This window comes from Zerene cesonia, chromosome 16, assembly GCF_012273895.1.
Source record: "Zerene cesonia ecotype Mississippi chromosome 16, Zerene_cesonia_1.1, whole genome shotgun sequence".
In the NCBI taxonomy this organism is placed as follows: Eukaryota; Metazoa; Arthropoda; class Insecta; order Lepidoptera; family Pieridae; genus Zerene; species Zerene cesonia.
In genome coordinates this window covers 8,787,873-8,806,524 of record NC_052117.1, presented here as the reverse complement: position 1 = coordinate 8,806,524, position 18,652 = coordinate 8,787,873, and the positions used below count along the sequence as shown (strand labels likewise).

The window sequence follows — 18,652 nt, the reverse complement described above, 5'->3', positions numbered from 1 at the left end:
ATAAATGCTACCATATAAAGCTACCACTTCTTTGTATCAGAAAACAATCATTTTTACACATCATCAGCCCATATACGTTCCCACTGCTGGGACACATGCCTCCTATGAGGATTCAGGCTATATTCCACCAAGCTAGCTAAGTGCGGGTTGGCAGATGTCACATGTCATTGAACTTTTGAAATTTGACGTTTCTTTAAAATCTACTATATAAAAATAAGTCGGGTTTTCCTTCCTGACGCTATAACTCCAGAACGCAGGAACCGATTTCCACGGTTTTGCATTCGTTGGAAAGGTCTCGGGCTCCGTGAGGTTTATAGCAAAGAAAATTCAGGAAAAATTTGAACAAAAAAGCGGGAAAATAATTTTTTACATACAGCCATCTGGTGGCGAAACGGAGTTCGCTGGGTTTGCTAGTACACTTATAAAAAATATTAAAATATACTCACCATGATCAAAGCTCTGCCGGCTGTCGACACAAACTAGGAACTATATGGTATTTCTTATTTATAATATTGCACTCGACAAGATTCTACCATTGTTTTATGAAAATTTTAGTGGTGTTCAGCGTTTATCGATAGTAAAAGTAAATTATTCAATGTTATATAGATTAATATTCCCTGTGAAGGCCCGTGTCTTCGTATAGTGTGATCAGATACATTAATTTACATTGTACTTTTTTGCGATCAAGAAGGGCATTCTGTGTTCCGCTTGGCTACCTTATTTTTGAAAGTATCGTCTGCAGGTATCGTCAGTTCTAAGCTTACAGGCGGTCTCATAACTAGCTGTTACCCGCAGCTTCGCCCGCGCGGTCATAATGAATTTTCATGGATGTTTAAATCAGAGTGGCACGTCAAATTCAGCCCGATCGGTCCAATATTTGAGGTTGGGTGTTGGAAGACCGTCCTACAATCCGTCTTTACATTATTTAAATTTTTTTAATGTGCTCTAAAAAGGTCAATTAAACAAGATATTTATTCACAACATTCAACGACAATATTTTTAACAATTATATAAAAGCATGTTTCTCACTCCAACTTACCCATTTCGATAATATAATTTATGATCTCGATAATTATGATATATTGTTAGTTTCGAACATCACTACACGTACAATTTTCCGGCGGCTAAGCTCGCGCGTCGCATTGTTTCGTGTGTAATTAGAACCAGTATGCGTAACTCGAGTCATTATAACTTTTCCTAAACGGTCGAGGAAGTTATCATTGCTCCGTCTATTTGCCGGCTCATAGCACGAATTTGCAATAACCTGATGTAACATTGTATGCAGAATTTACTCCATAGGGTATTACTAATATTTGAACACAAATTTTTATATTAATAGCAATATGTAATGCGCCGTGTTGCAGTAGGGCATACATTGTCATTTAAAGTTAAGTTTTAAGATAAATTACGATTGAAAGTTTATTAACTTCATGTAGACAAGTATGTCTGCAATCGAATTTACGCCTCTGCAAATGTTCATGGGCTTACGCTTATCATCACGCGACCCGCTAGCTCCATTGCCGACGATGACATAAAATAAGAACTAGTGATTCCTAAGAGGGGCCAGAAATTAAGGATCACGTTGTAGCGTGGAGTACACCCAAATTGATCTAAATGATCACATTTTTTGGCTTGGCTGCATTGATCCATAAAGATAATGTTTTAGTTTGCTGACAATGTGTAATTTGCTTCTTTTTGCAAGCTGCTTCATTTCAAATTAGTTATACCAAATTTCAAATAAGGAAATTTTTCAACAGGATGAAGCACATCAATCAGCAAAATCGGTTTATCCATTCAAAAGTACTAAAGTATCAAACTTTGAACTCATTTAAAATCAAAAATAAAAGTTATCAAATTTGACGGTAAGTATTAAAAAAATGCAAGTGGTGAACGCATTTGACCCCTATATTATTTATCTCAAATTACGTAGTGTCACGTACCACGCGGATGCTCGTTACGCGAAGAATGTTAATAATATACTATTTAATATATTAGACAACTTTCTAGACCGTTACGTTATTGAATATTTATATAAATTATGAATATATGAAGTGGGCCTAATTTGCAAATTCAAACGCGTGCCTTAATTAGCTTTCTAGATTCGTCTGTTGTTACATAAGATGGGCTCGTTAAAGGAGATTTAGGTGAAACATCTTTTATTTATGGTATTCTCATGCAAAAAGTACTATATTTGTTAAACGTGATAAACCAAATTTTGATTTAACGCCTATTTACTTGCGCCTATTTTAACAGAGCCCTTACGTTTTTAGAGGAGTGGAATTGCTTATTATCAAATGCCTTGTGAACTTTTTTAAATAGATTTTAAAACATTTCATGTCACTGTGCTTTTTTATATATTATCAAGATATTTTATCACACTAACGTTTCGACAATAAGCCTTTTATCTGGTATAAGATTTATCTGCTGAAAATCGCATCCATTGATTTGGAAGCGAAAGTATAATAAAAATAATAAAAATAAGAGACATTTTGAGATTTTAGTAAAAGCTATAGAGGACCTCTAGCCAGTATCAAGAGAATCATCGCCGAGTACATGGACAACTTTTAAGTTATTTTGCGTTAGTTTCCAAAGATGGCGCTTTTTTACATTTTACTTCTTACCTATAGATGTCTTTGAATAGCCATGCCCTACGTTTAAGACATATTTTTCACTGTATAAGATCGTATAAAAATGAGAAGAAGCATATAATATAGTTTTTTTTTGTAATAACACGTGATTGTGTATGCTTCATTTAAATTTCAGACGGCAAACGTAAGCGATAATTTTATTAGGACTAAAAAAAACAACAACATCATTTCATTACAAATATATCATAATAAAAAAATAGTTTTCACAAGAAGATTCACTTAAAATTAACAATATTAATTTTACAACTAAAATTGTAATAACCTACATGTTTGTACTAAGGGTGAGAACAAATTTGTCTTAAATATAAACATGTCATTAGTTCATAATATAAAAAAATTCTTAGCCTATATAGCACTTTCATTTTAACATTTAGGACACGACCGTTATAAGCCGTCTGACAAACATAACCAGCAGTTGTCTCTCTCACACTAAATCGAATACACATAAGGATTGCAAGAGAGAAAGAAATAGCATGCATTTCGTTGCTGACACAAACTAGTCAGCAGTTCAAAATCTTCAACAATCGTGACGTCACTTTTTCAGTTGACCCAAACTTACTTCACCCTCACTTTTACTATGTTTATTGGATTTTGTATGGCAAGCACTTATTTCTCCTTCGCTCCTCAACGGAACCACGGCGCTGGAATGTTCCGAATATTTCGATAGAGACGATGAACTAGGCTCCGATATAGAGGGTATTTTATGCCTCCGCAATCGCCTTTTAAACTCCCTGTTAATCTCACCAAAACTTATGTCTGATGAAGAATAATCTTCCACCGAACTAGAGCTGCTGACCATTCTAACAGGTTTAGGTTTTATGAATCTCTTGCTTCGGATTTCTCTGTCAGAATTAGATAGATTGCGGGAAGTCTGTGGCAGGCGAAGGCTAAATCGAGGGGATGATAAGTTTATCGTTATGTTGTGCTCCTCTTCCAGGGTCGCTTTTGATTCTTGCAAGTTAATCCCTGGGTTGGAATCGTCTCTATGCGATTCGATTGGCATAGGGCTCGTTTGCTTGTTCAAGGTGACAGATAAGGTAAAGGGCGAAGTTGTTCTTGTTTTCGTCCTCGTGGGTGACGTCATAACATTTTTAACGCGTGCGGGTGAGGTTTGTGTATTTTTCGGTAATGATGAAACGTTTTTCTCGTCAGAATATAGTTTGGAATCATTGGATGTAGATGGTTTGTAGAGATTTTTCTCAAGTAAATCACTGTATTCGTCAATTATCAGTTTTTTTATAAAATCCTTTTCTAATTTAAACATATTCTCAACTTCATGTCGAGGATCAATGGATAAATCATTGCATATTGTTTGTATCTTATCGTTTTCGAGTCTAGGTGATGTTTGAGTTTCTTTTAATGATATTTTATTGATCGCATTGCTTTGTGTTGCATTGTCTTGGGTATCTACTGTATGTATAAATTCAAACGTATCAATTTTATTTTTGAATGATAAGTTTGATATCTTCACGTAAGTTTTATTATGTTCAGTGTTAGGTTGATCATTCGTGTACTTCGACTCATTTCTTACATTTAAGTTAACTGAAATTTCAGGTGATTCAGACCGCAAAGGAGCCGATTGGCTTCTATCTGATGGAGGTTCAGAATTATCAACTTCAAAATCATCAGCATATGTGTTATCTTCGTCATCATTATCATTAGATATTTTATTAAAAGTGTGTGGAGGTGTATCGGTGCTTTTCTTATTGAATTTCTTTGAAAGAGTACTACTCACTTTTTCTTCTAAATCTAGAACTTCTTGCATTAAATTTTCATCAGAAGTATTTAATATTTTCTGTTCCTCTTCGTTTCTATTTTGTGATTTATCGTTACTAAATGAATTATGTCGACTCAATATTTTATCTAAAATAGGACTTAAGGGAACATCATTTTTGCTTGATACATGGGAAAGCTCTTTCTCAATTTCTTTAACATTAACTCCCCCTAACGTTAACTTTGTATAAGGAATATACTCAGTATTATTTAAAACTCTCTTCTCTTTGGGCTGTAAGACTGGTACTTTTGTGGTTTTATTCTTTGTGATGGCTTTTGCGTTTTTGGATTTTATAGGTTGACCATAAACTGCGTTTAACTTTTTCTTCCATTCATTTAAATTTGTGCGCGTTCTCTTAGCGTCTTTTTTAGATGCATCGTTATCATTGTGAACTTTGCGCCTATCTAATGTTTTATAACTTATGTTGTGTTTTGGCGATATTCGATTTTTATTATTGTTGGATGATTCACTACTTTCATAACTTTTCATTTTAGATACTTTACGTTGTGGTGGTTGCTCTATAGAAACATTTATTTCATGTATTTTCTTATCCGATACAAATGGCACTTCGTGTAAAACGGCGATAACAGCAACATTATTGTTCTTTTGAGAATTATTAACAATGTTTGTATTATCAGGTACTATATCTAATTGTAAGACATTTTGAGTTTTTAACTCGCTTCTTATATTTATACTAGGCATTTCTTGTATGTTCAAGGGACGCGTAAAAACAGTTTTCTGTTCAGGTTCTTCGTATTCATGAATAATTTCTTTGTATGTTACTGCTTTGTCTTTAATTGGTGTCTGATTAACATTCATTTTCTCTGAATATTTGTTTTCACGATTACTCGTGCCTTCTACTATTTGTATTGTTCTAGTTTTAGAAATTCCTAAATTTCTTAAAGGCTTTTTTTGTACTACTGTTTGTGTTACACCTATTCTAGATCTACTAACGGGCTTATGTTCCGCTATTTTATTAGCTATTAACTCTTGTACTGCATTAATGTCCGTACGCGGCATCACAGTGGATTGTGAAGGGCTAATGATTCTATGGCCATGAAATTTAGCATTAACGACTTCTTCTATATGTATTTTCTCATTAAAATCTTCGTCTAACGGCGTCGGTAGCGTTTTAACTTGTACCCCGGGTTCGTGATATTTCGATAACTCTCCAGAAAGCAACTTCAGGTCATCTGCAGTCGATTGCAGCATTCCATGCAATTTTCTTAACATGATTTCGTCCTCGGGCCTTAAAGATGGTTCAGGTTTCCATAAATCGTCATCTATAATTTTAACCATATCCAAGTTTTTGCTGCTCTCAACCTGAAAATAAAAATCAATTGTTAGGTCAATTGTTTTATATCTTTATGAGTTATTTATATGTAATCGCTTTATTAGGGTATATACTTTTATTAAACAAATAATGGACATATTTTACCAAATATCGATCGACTGGGTAGCGCGGAGGGGCGGGTCTCATCTGTTGGTGAGGCAGAGGGGTTCCGGCATCCTCTCCGTCGTTCCACTCCTTTCTGTTGACAAAAATTATTTCTTTAAATAAAAATACAATATTTATGCATATTTCTTTAACCACATATGATATTATATTATACATGTATATTTATATTAGAAATATTGAGAAAATTGTAATTGTAGATTCCATAAAAAATATGGAATTAAATGAATTGCGTCATCACGTATGTATATTCAATCTTATTTCTTAGGTGTAAGAGAAAATTATAAACTGGCCTGACAAAGTTTAATTCTGCTGTGAAATCAATACAAGTCTAATTACGCTTAATGGAAATGAGTTGAATTATTTGAATTAACTGTACCTTCATAGAAGTCTTAGTATAAAGAAAACGACTTAGTTCACGAGCTGCATTTTTTTTAAATTTTCATTTGTTAATAAAATGTAAAACGATCGGCTGCGGAACATTATTCTGAGTCGGTACCACCTGGGTTTTTACCTGACGTGTTGCAGTAAAATATTATTAAGTCGTGAAACATTCAATACATCTGAATTATAATTTATTTCTTAATTTAAATGTATTTATTATAAAAAATATTGTGGCTAATAATGTATTCTAAAAAGAAATTCTTAATTGAATAAACTTATATGTAACGAATTATAATTAATTTCATCGTCAATTCGGTAGTTTAAAATATCTGAAATTAGTACTGTTCACCGAAAAATTGAGAAGCACAATTTTATAACCATCAACTCTGAACAAATTATCTCGCACTAACCCATTCTTTTCAGACTTCGAAATTAAAATATCTTTCAAGATTTCAACCGTTATACGCAAACAAACCGACGTTCCGTTACTTTTGTAATTTTACTGTATCCACGTGTAAAACTATTATTTCCATCGATTAGCTATGAATGTTTATGCTTTATGTAACGTTATTTGGTATGCAATTCATTTATATTGGTCAAGCTCACACATTATGTATGATTGTTACGAATACATATTTATACGTTCAGATACTGGCAGGAGGTCCGTTTCCTTTTCCTCACCCTTTCCAATAGTCAATCCTTTCCCTTTCTCCTTAAAAGCGGACGGTGCATTCGCAGAGGCACTACCATTCGGATCGTTTATGATCGTTCAGTTGCCCGCTCATGACATAAAAAATATACCTATTCATTTCGATATATCTCAATTTCTTCACTTGTTAAAATACATATTTACGTAGATTTTTTAACTTTTCTATAAGAGGTAGACTTCTCATCAGAGCACGCCGCACGGGCACGGGCAACAGTGTCACATACCGTCACTTGATGGTATGTGACACTGTTGCCCTTATCCACACAATGCAAGGGGCATTGTAACTGTGCCGCTTCTTATTTTCATGCTATTTATTTGTGGCAATATTATTATAAAAAGGTAACAAGGAGGATAGGTGCAAATAAAAGGTCAATATTACAAAATCACATCAATTGTATTTCACCAACATTTACAATAACGTCTTAATCGAAGCATTTCACTTGCTTGCAGTAAGAAAGATACAACTCGATCGTCGAGAATCTTATTACGAGCCTATCGATAGAGGCGGACTAAAACTTAAATACATTAAATGTACGCATTCATGTGTAGCTCAATTAATCAGTAATAAAGCGAGCGAAAACGAAAACGATAAAAACAAATTTTGACAACTCATATATGCATACATTAAAAGTATGAAAGAGAAAGAAAATTTTGCACTCTTTGTGCTCAGACCCCGTCAGTGGATAATACGCTTCACATGCATTTGCTGCAATTAATACTCAGAGTTAACTGTAACAAATACGTGTCACCTACTTGAATATTTAAAGTATACAGACAAGACCCCAAACATTGGGCAGCGTACAAGAGATACATCAATTTCGAATCTATCAGAAAACGTTAAATATAAATTAACAACATTTTTGTTAGACAGTTATACAAACAGAAAAGCAATAAAACACGCCATTGTGGCGTTTCAATAAATAAACGTACATAATTTCGATCTCACCATAAATACAGCGTTTATAGAAATATTTACGTTGAATAAAACAAAATCGATTGCAAGTTAAATGTGATTTATAAATAACTACAAGACTCACAGTACTTAGTAATACTGACTGGATAGCCTTGAATAATCTAGCGGCTAGAACCCATTAAATCATTATTATTTACAACTTTTATTATATACAAAGTACCGTAGATATATGTACACGAATCTAAAATAAATAATGGACATGTCAATTTAATTGAACCTGCTAAACAGTATAGATAAGGTCATGTCGCGTCTGACGGATATGACACTAGATAATCGCGATGTTCCACTGTGCTGGAAACGATACATTGTACTGTTGACTGCCCCACGTCGGCGACTGCGCGAGCACGCGAGCCCCCGACCCCCGACACACCTAACCTTTACTTTATATGCAACACACATTAATAAATCGACCGAACTCGAACACGAAACGTCCGAAGCGGGACGGCAACGCCCCACAAATTGTACTTATACAACGATAGATAAACAGCTAAACCGATTTATTAACACGCGTCATCTGTCGAACAGATATCGAAACAATTCTCATGCTACGAGGCCGAAGCGAAAACGAAAAAGCCAACCGGCCGCCATCTGATAGCCTTCGAAATTGACACACTAACTGTAATAACATTATGACATATATAATGATAATAATATAATGATAATTACTTCACTTTATACAAATATAGCAGCGAGTTTTAAGAGTTCCTATAACGGCCGCGCGATCGCGGATCAGATTGACATTTCACAAAATGACTAGGCGCGCCCCGACGCGTGCGCACGTCTCGCTAATACTGCAGCCGACCAAACCACACTTAACCTTACAAAATAATCAACCCAAACGCTTAGTGCTCTGCGGAGCGAAACGAGTTTACAATCCAATTTCGATTTAATTTCCAATTTGAAAACAACGATAACTTCTACGCAACTAACGAAACTTGAATCGTGTCCAGGCCGAATGTCGTCCAATAAGATACATTAACGGAACTCGAGCCACTCGGGAAAAATCGCTTCCAATACAAGAAAATAAGAAAATTATTTATGCGCCGTATGCAATTAATATATTTTAAATATAAGTGCTAATGTCTGTACAAAGAGCGATGCGCTTCCAATATTCGTAACTACATTTTTACAGTCAGTAATCAACTACATAAAATGTCATGATCATTATTATATAGTATAATACTCGTACAGTATATAAAATCACATAAATAAATGCCAAGTTCACTATGGTTCAGGACCTAAAGGTAACTAAGAAAATGGCATCCGAAGAGTTCTCGATTAAAAAATGCCAGACCTACTTCTGTTAACGAGAAGCACTTCAGATCATAAAACTATTGTTAAATCGACTTTTTACAACGAGACAATAATCGTAAAATGATTCGAAAACGGATATGTACTATATTCAGAATATTGCATAACTCACAGATTAAAACATGAAAACATCCGATTTCCGAGATGGTTTATGCTTGCGGATCCATTACGCTGAATACGGTCCATCACACTCCGGCCGCTGGGGTCGCGGAGAGCCCATTCCGAGGCACCGTTGGGCGCCAACTAAACCTTACGTTATTTACAAATCTATATACAAGTGTTCCAATCGCGGCGGGCCCAGCCCCGGGCCGCGAGAAAAGTGCGCGATGCGCTTGTCGGCGCCAAGCGGCCGCCCGACACTCCTCCCCTGGTCAGTTCACAGCGAGAGGGACAAGAGATAAAGTCTACGCGGCGGCACGCTGCCCTAGGTTTCCCGCTCTTTCTTGGGTTTGAATTCCTCTCCTAGGATTGTTGCGATCTCGCCCTGCATGAAAGCCCACGGTACGGTCGAGTTCGCCAACGGGCATTTCTCGCCACTTGGACAGTAAACCTGCAAAGAAAGAAATGCAAATTAGATTATTAGTTAACCATAAGATTATAAGTTTAAGTAACTCAGCGATTTCTTGTTTATATAAAAGCTTAGTATTGAATGTTAACTAACCTCAGATCCTTGCTGTCTCTTGATTGAATCCCGGGAACACGGGAAGCAGAATTTGTGATGCGGTTGACTCGGGCATTGCACGAAGTGTGTGTCCTCCAGGCGCTCTTGGCACAGGGTGCATTTCAGCAGAGGGGCTGGCGCTGGGGCTGCCGCTTCAGTGCCTTCACCAGCCTCCGTGGAAGAAACTGACGTCGTCGACGACACATGTCGCGAGCCCGACGACCGCCGCCCGCCGTTCGACCCTGTCGGACCGGATAACAATATTTAGCTACTGTCTGCAGATATTCATATAGGATATATCAAACTACAATCGATTGGAAAACAGCAGACTGTAGCAGAGGACATAGGCAGAAGCGGTCGTCGGGCGCCGCGCCGTGATGCGGCACACGCGGCGATCGGACGCCCGCTCGAGTCCGACCAATTAAAACGGTTAACGTGCTTTTTTTTTATATTTTGTTTACTTTCAAATGGGACAGTTACGGCCACAAAATTCTTCTGCTTTTATAACATTCAAAATTCTTGAATAATTTCATATGTATCTAATTGACAGTAAACTTCCGTAACGTAACGGTATATTAGAAAATAATCGAGACAGATTTATACTAAATATCGACTGTCGTTTCTTTTAATGTAAATTTACCTGAAGAATTGGGTGAATGCTGGCTGGAGCGACTAGCTGATCGCTGGGGTGGCGGCTGTGGGGGTGACCCTCCAGCGGACCTCGGCGATCCGGGTGGTAATGTGTCGGTCACTGACATAAGAGCGGCCATTGGTGATGGACCGGCTCCAGCTCCCGTGACTGGGGGAGATCCTGCTGTGCGGCCCAAAGGAGATCCGGCTGAACCATTCGTTAATGGAGCACTATTTCCATAACCTAAAATAGAAATTGAAAGCATTTATAATCCTGAATCTGTTCTTAAAATCTGTGGTTACTGAAGCACTAGAAATAATCTAAAATAAAAGTTGTAGTAAAATATTCCTCGCATCAAATGTATCATGTCATCATTCATTTCTCTATTCTTTGTAAAACAAGAGGAAACCTCGTTGCGGTGGAATGATTTACAAAATGTTTCCTTTAATCGTGCTCTAGTGACAATTAAAAGACAGTTTCTATTCTTTAAACGAGTTAACATATAATATTGGATGACACATCGTTTGCGGTGAAGCGACGATAGTAAACATTCACTCACACACGCAAACAATATCGTATAAATAGCATTGTGTGTTAATATACGCTTACGTAGAGCTACGATGTGTCAGTGCCTGATCGGAACGTAGCGTTCTTTGCCGCCAATTTCTGTCAGCTGCTTATCAATTGGTGAAAAGTTTTGCGATTTCTTGGAAAATCAGCAACTATTCCTGATATTTATCTTTCTTTTTTTTAAATATACTCGAGAACAAAGCGATTCGAATTTTGAGGCCAAACGAATGATTGAAGAGAAAAGAGCAAACTTCAGTTGTTTTGAACGTATTTTGTTGGAAGCTGTGTTTATTCACGCTGTATGCTAAAACGCTTTAAACTGCTATTGTATCAAAGAAGTCATTAGGACAGTCTAGTATACATCGTCCAAAGGGGGTAAATAATGATGGCTAGTGAGGCAAACAGAGTTGAGGCGCGGCCCATATGGCGTTGGTGACGTCACACGGTGACCTTTTTGGCCGAGCGCTCGTGGCGAGCCGCGCTCCCTATACACACGCCAACGGAATGTGGTCGAGCAACTCTGCCAAGCGTAGGCAGGCGCTATATTTTTTCGCTCGACGGCCTACCTACATACGTACGCGAGCGAAAATGTCGTCACGCGATGTTGCCACTCCGTTCGTGTCGCTTGCATTCACGGCGCGGTCGCGTTTACATTACGTGGGTGTTTGTAAGTACTTCTGTAGTGTGCGAGAGGCCACGAGTGCTTGCTTTCGAGAACGCCAACCAGTCGAACCAGTTTTTTATTTATGGAGCGAGTTAATGCACCTACCTAGATATGAATCCCTCGGTGAACGCTTGCGCAAAAACACAGCGTTTTAACACGTACGCGACCGAGTGTCGCTTTCGTTATCGCCAAATGCGTGACTATTTTCAGTTTTATTATAATTTTATTAACCCACATAATCGATGATAAACAAAGCTATTTTATGTGTTGCGTCACTCAATTGTTTGGTCTTGACGACGCGAATGGGCGGAATAATGAACGTGAACTTTGATTTGTTTTCAAGTATCCTATGATTCATTAATCATGATCTTTAATGAGATCCTTTCCTTTATTCATAAAATTCAATTTTACTACACGATATATTTTATTACAAGAATAGAAATTAAATTATTTATTCAGAATATTTGTTTCTCTCTTTCAAAAAAATACATCCTTCGTGAAAAGATTGATTCTGGATCCGATACACGGAAGATTTTTTACTACAAAAAAGATAACATAACATAATATAATGCAAATATGATTTATGTGTGGAAAATTAAGTAAATGCGCAAGTAGACAATATTTCTCGAATGGAAGAATAAAAAAATAAATAATTTTTGCAAATCAGGCAAAATAATTTAGGTTTTTTTTTGTCTCTTCTAATATTATGGACACCCATGACATGAAAATGCAAATAAACCGAGACTTAAATTTCTTATAATTCAAAATTATTTCTAGTGCCACGTAAAATAAACAAATAAATTATTAAACAAATTGTACTTGTATTAAAATAACCAAAAATAAGACTTACCGTTAGTTTTAAAAGCTGCGTCAAATGATGGTGTGCGCAGTGGGTGCTTTTCTTGTTTGAAAACACGATCAGGTGCAAACGGAGCAGCCAAGGAAACAGCGGGCAAGGACTCGCCACGAGTTAGGGGCGGGCGGGAGTGCTCTTCCAAAAGCCTTTTCGCTGGTTCATGATGATTCTGGTGATCATCATCGTCCAGGGGCCTTTTGAGCGTGAGACCGGGAGCAAGGCGGGCACCACCGTGCGTTGGCAAGTGCGCCAGGGGCAGGTGGGCAAGTCGCCGGCTCTCGTGTTCCTCCCGCCGACTCCCGTACTCCGCTAGCAGTCCAGCGTTTGTTGCCGGCCGTGAATGATGCAGCGTAAATCCAGCTGTGGGAGCGTGATGCGCTGGCGGGGCCGGCTGACCTCTTGCTGATGATTCTGCACCGTTCTGATGCGCTTCCAATGGAGCACGGTGAGCTCCTTTCGCATGTGTCGGTCCCCGACCTTCCTGGAATCCGTGCGCGCGTTTCAGCTGCCTCGCCGTATCGAGAACAACCTCTATCCTATCTGCACCCTCATAATTAACACATCCACGGCACACTGGCTCCGAGAATTCGTGCAACATCGCCCATGGCATCCGGGGAAGATCGCACAAATAGCAGTGCTGCCTCTTCTGCATCACCGACATCTCAATGCCTGGTGTGTAACGTAATCGGCGATATTCGCTTTGAAAAATTGTCACTTGTTTATTTTTGTCGAATAAAACACTGTCACCATGGTACACGGGATCACTGGTATCACATGTAACGCAGTTGCGCGGCGGCGTCTAGAAGCACTCGCTGCGGTCGCGGGTTGACGAGAGACTGAGCTGGGTCGGCCGGAGGGGCAGAGGGGACCGGGCGGCGGCAGCCATTATCGAGCGGTGACGTCAGCGCGCGCACCGCGACGCGCCGAGGACGAGCCGTTAGCCCGACGCGGATGCGCTCCCCCCTCTCCCGCGCCGCCGCGCTTATCGCGCGATAACGAACGCGGTACATCCACTGTACTCCTATAAACAGACTCCATACAATATGTAATCGATACAAATTAACGAGCAACTTAATTACTTGTTTTTCAGTGAGCTAAAGCAGGAAATTGAATGCTCAGAAATTACACATTGATAACGCATTTGAGTGTTAATCTACTCTATTTTAAACTTAAGGACATTACCATGCATTTAAATGCAAACTTTAAAAAATTACCGCAATAAATATTAATAATAATAATTATACGATATAATCATTGGAAAATAAGGAAACATGACGAATTTACCATTTAGGTATAGTTAAGAATATCTGTAAACAATGACATTACATTATACGTATATTGATGGATGGATATATATATAGGTTTGAGAAACGAGCGTCCAGATATAATTTTATTGCTGCTCATAAAAATCTGCTTGTACGGGAGAGAAGTTTCTCTTGATATAGGTATGTATGCATACAGTAACAGGTCCGAGTGTAATTTGGTCAGTAACATAACGTAACAGCGTAGAACGGAGTGAATCATTGCCTCAGCGGAGTGCCGTCAACTGGTCGCACAAACGACCCATAGATTCCTAACAGCACTCATATTATTCAACGAAAGTAAACAGCTGCCGCTCTAGAATAACAATTAACGCTAACACGTATAACCGACGTGCTCGATGCATTAAATTTCAATCTATTCTCACTTGGTTTCCTTTCGAACGGCTGCATTCTGAATTATTATTATTATCAAGCAACGCGGACGGATCCGGCTGGAGGACGGGAGCGGGGGAACGCAACCGGTACGGCGGCCATCTTGAGACGTGACGTCACGTGACGAGTCAGCCGAGCTGCGATGCGGCAACGTCGCTCGCGCCGCACCACCATGTTTCCTCTGATTTCGTTGTATTTTAATAATAATGCAGGCTCATCTTTTTTTGTATGCGCTCGATCGTGGAAAACAGTTATGCGGGCAGGTAATGTTGATCGGATTGAGATGCTTTGAAGAATAATAATTTGGGAGTGAACGATTGTAAGAAACAATACGTCAATGTAGACGGGGGAATGTAGTGCAATTGTTTTTAAATATTGTTTGACATTGATTTGTTGGCAAATAAAATAAGTTTCATTATTAACAACCTACGATGATTGTAATCAGAAATAATCAGTTTTATTACATCAATAGTAGTGAGTAGGATTTTTTATTGCGCCATAAAATAATAACTTAAGATTTTTAAAATTGTTTTAGTTAAAATAAATGATATTTGTACGCAGAAAATACCTTCGACTAACTGCTACTTCCTCCCTGCTATATTATGTAAAAGTTCTTCAAATTATAAATTATTTAGAAAATGATTAAGTCATTTTTGTAGACTCACAAACAATTATCATGACATCAATTCCAAAGAAGAACCAAAACAGATAATCCGTAGCAAAGTTCGACACAAATACTTTCATAAAAAAATCACAGGAAAATATTAAAAGACGTTTGTTAACCGGATTAGTTGGAATATTAAAAAACAGTTCATCCAAATTCTAAATCCATAAAAATCATAGCTTTATACCTGCATAATCCGACAATAGTGAACAGTAAAGTTAACAAAGACGGTACAACGACAAACGGTAAATTGTTATCTCCAAATCTTTATGGACTAGAACAACGGTTTTCAGTCAAAGCGGATTATTCTTCTGTCCGTGATGAAGTAAAGAGACACGGATTTAATTAACTGATTGCGATTTGAGTGCAAGCCACTTCGAATGTAATAAAGCTTCGGGGAAATTAGATTTGCCCATAGTCTGAGCATAAGTTGCAATGTAGGATTCATTGCAAAGACCCATTTAAAAGTACCTACTAAGTCCAATTGACATTAGCTAGAATAAAATGTTATTAGGTTTTAATTTATATTATACCGATGGTTAAAATGAAAATTTATCTGGAACATAAAAATGGTTTCTAATGTTTAATTGGTTATTGTAATAGTTTTACTCAACTATAGAGTGATAAAAACTCAATTTAATAAAAAAAAAATTACACGAAAAAATGCTATTCTAATGTAAAGCGAACGGACGGAATACGCCCAAATCATGCTGATTTGTGTTCCGCGGTTGTCTACCTATAATTAAAATTTCACTCTCAAGGAAATATTGGAATAAAAACGACATTCTCGTAAATTGCTGGCATATTATACTTCGACATAATTGATACAATTAAAATGCAAATTGCTGTGCAATACGCGAGAAAACAGAACGAGTCTATCATGCAATCGCCGCTGTGATAGCATGCGGAGTTTGCACCGTCACACCGAAATTCCGATTTCAGGCTGCTAATTAAAAAATCCATCTGCACGGCGGCGCTGCGCATGCGCGCCATTCGTTTGTTTTATATCGCACTACACGTGCTTACTCTGTTTATTTACATTTTATGAGATTATAGAACCTGTCATGAGATCCATCATGGATGCCCTTGGTTGTTATTGAGTACTCATATAACTGCTAGCATACCCGGCCACGCGTTGCTGTGGCTGAGTAATAATTAAAAAACTACAAATTATTGGGACATTTAATCGGAATTAAAAACTATCCTTTATCTTAAGTCGGACCAAATTACACATAAAATGCCAAATTTCATCAAAATCGGTTGAGTTGGTGAAGAGTTCATCATGTCATGATGTATGTTCCCAATGAACTCCATTGGATTTTTTATGTATTAAGATATACATGAAAAATTATTTTCCAATATTCCTATATTATTTTCAATCACCAGTAACTGGTATGTATTGTTAAAAAAAACTATGTCAAAGCATTTTTTTTAATGTCAAAGCATGCAATTAATAGCACAAAACTCACATTGCATTCAATGATTATTTTAGATCGACGTCTTAATTGTCACGTAAAAAATACGTCATCTAATGGTCTTATAATTTCTGTCTATCAGACAGTCATAACTATTATTAATGTAAGTATTTCAAGAAATATGGCGATCTAATGAAGTATTCACAACACTGAATATTAAACATACAGCAAGCCAGTTCATATTTACTTAACACTCTAACTAGCTGATAGTTTTATTTTTTATTTATCCTTAGTATAAATTATACAATAATAAAATGTACTGAACACATTCCGAATCGGTGGTAGTTAAAAGTTTACAAATATAAAAAGTTTTGAGTTGAAGTTAAACAGGCTTTAATGCTATGCGTATCATTTTAGTAATTCTTTTTACACTATACTGATTTTAAATTTCTGGTTCAATCTCTCTATTACACCTTTCAAAGAAATCTCTTATAGACCAGCCCTATCACACACAAACATAACTGTCCAAAGTATAACTCGTATACAATATAACTCATCATCATTACGAGCCCCTATTTGATCCCACTGCAGGCATCCAGGCCTCCTACGGGGGTTCAGGCAGTTACCCTGACCAAGTGGAAGTTGTGACATATCTTCGAACTTTTTGTAACTCTTTGACATGCCGATTCTCTCACTATGCTTTCCTTCACCGTTTCGAGTAGTGGTGATGCAGATAAATTTAAGAAATCTATCTCTTGCATGCTGGTTCGGTCTTCAACCCCCGTCTATTCGGTTAAAGTCAGAGATCCTAACCACTGCACCACCACTGCTAACACAAGTCAACAATCCGATTAATCATTCAGTAATATTTGCACCCCTAACACGAAACAGACCTTCAAACCTGGACCCGGATTATCGTGCTCAAGCATTTCCCATGTAATACGTAATCACTAGAACGCAAGAAGGTTCACGGCGCAATCGGCGCGGACATTGCCATATTGATTTTCAGCTCGCTATCAGAATTCGGAGAGGACGCCGCGCTATCGACCCTCGGTAATAACCGGTGTTCATTACTTTAGTTATCTGTTATATGGACTTGTATAGTATATCTTCTATGTACTTGAGCTATTTTGCGGACGGCAATATTTTGCGATATACCTACACGTTATGTAAAATGTCAATAGTTCTTAGAGATCTTCCCTAGAGAAAAATCATTTGCAAATACAACACATCATACATGCAGTCGTATAAATGAGAAATATATCGAAAAAATTTAATAAAATTTTTGTAACACATTCGCAGTGCCCTTAACATCGCCAAGGCGGCGAGCATCACTTTCCATAAGTCCATAAGAACCAACCTCGTACTAGAAAAAATAAAAATCTTTTCACCCCACTCGTATTGCACCTTGCTTATCCACCTAAATAAGAGTAGAAAGCGCTTCTGAATACCATAGAATGTAGGTTTGTATCATGAAAGTATATCTCATTAATATAGGTGGAAACATATTAGTTGATTTATAAAATTATTATATTAGTTTCGCATTTAGCAGGTAGCACAAAGAAATTTTCTTTTAGTATTGTATCTTATAGTTGGTACTATGGCTATGTACTTTACAATATATATTAGTGAAATGTAAGTAAATTGAATTCCGTGTTAAAATTATTTTCACTGTGCTTTCTTAGGTTTCACTTTTTTGTCCCTTTTGGTTGATTTATTCATTCTTCTGCTTACAAGTTAAGACTATATATTAAAGGTACTGATGGCAATTCATATGCGTAGTATTTACGTTCAGTCTCGAAGTAGAAATCTGAAAAATTGTCAGCGGATTCTGTTCTCCCATGTATATATCAGATTCATAAACGATTACTATCAGGGGATTAATTGCTACGTCTCTCCCAAAATTAACAAATTCACGATGACCGGCACATTTGAACGTGTGATAGCGCTGTGCTGAGATAAATTCCCAATGTATGTCAGCCTCTAGCAGATGTGAGATTTCTCAAGTGTCACAGCTTATAAATGTATGTGAGATGTATCGATCAATAAACAAAATTAGCGTTAGTACGTGAAGAAGCTCCTATTTACTCATCTACAATTAATTCATATATAGCTTTTTCATGGTTTCAATCGGAGTTTACTAAAAAGTGGAAATAAGAACATCCGTACATATACCTAGTCTTGCCATAAATATTGTAATAAAGAAAAAAGAAAATTGTTAACTGCAAATAACATTTATTAC

At 37.2% G+C, this 18,652-nt stretch overlaps 1 protein-coding gene across 4 annotated transcripts in view; it reads right to left on the bottom strand.

Annotated features, from left to right (window-relative positions):
* Positions 1-2,812: 2,812 nt before the first annotated feature.
* LOC119832805 (interferon regulatory factor 2-binding protein 1) overlaps positions 2,813-18,652 on the bottom strand; it is a 102,246-nt gene continuing 86,406 nt past the window's right edge. Inside the window, exons 1-4 of one of the 4 annotated variants that reach the window (XM_038356573.1) lie at positions 12,632-13,570; positions 10,557-10,790; positions 9,917-10,158; positions 7,347-9,805 (exon numbers count right to left, since the gene is read on the bottom strand). In XM_038356573.1, the coding sequence (XP_038212501.1) occupies positions 9,680-9,805; positions 9,917-10,158; positions 10,557-10,790; positions 12,632-13,298 (1,269 nt within the window). In that variant the 5' untranslated portion in view covers positions 13,299-13,570 and the 3' untranslated portion in view covers positions 7,347-9,679. Of the gene's footprint in view, positions 5,746-5,860; positions 5,955-7,346; positions 9,806-9,916; positions 10,159-10,556; positions 10,791-12,631; positions 13,571-18,652 lie in introns of those variants that run through there. The other 3 variants (XM_038356572.1, XM_038356574.1, XM_038356571.1) reach the window with 3 other exon arrangements.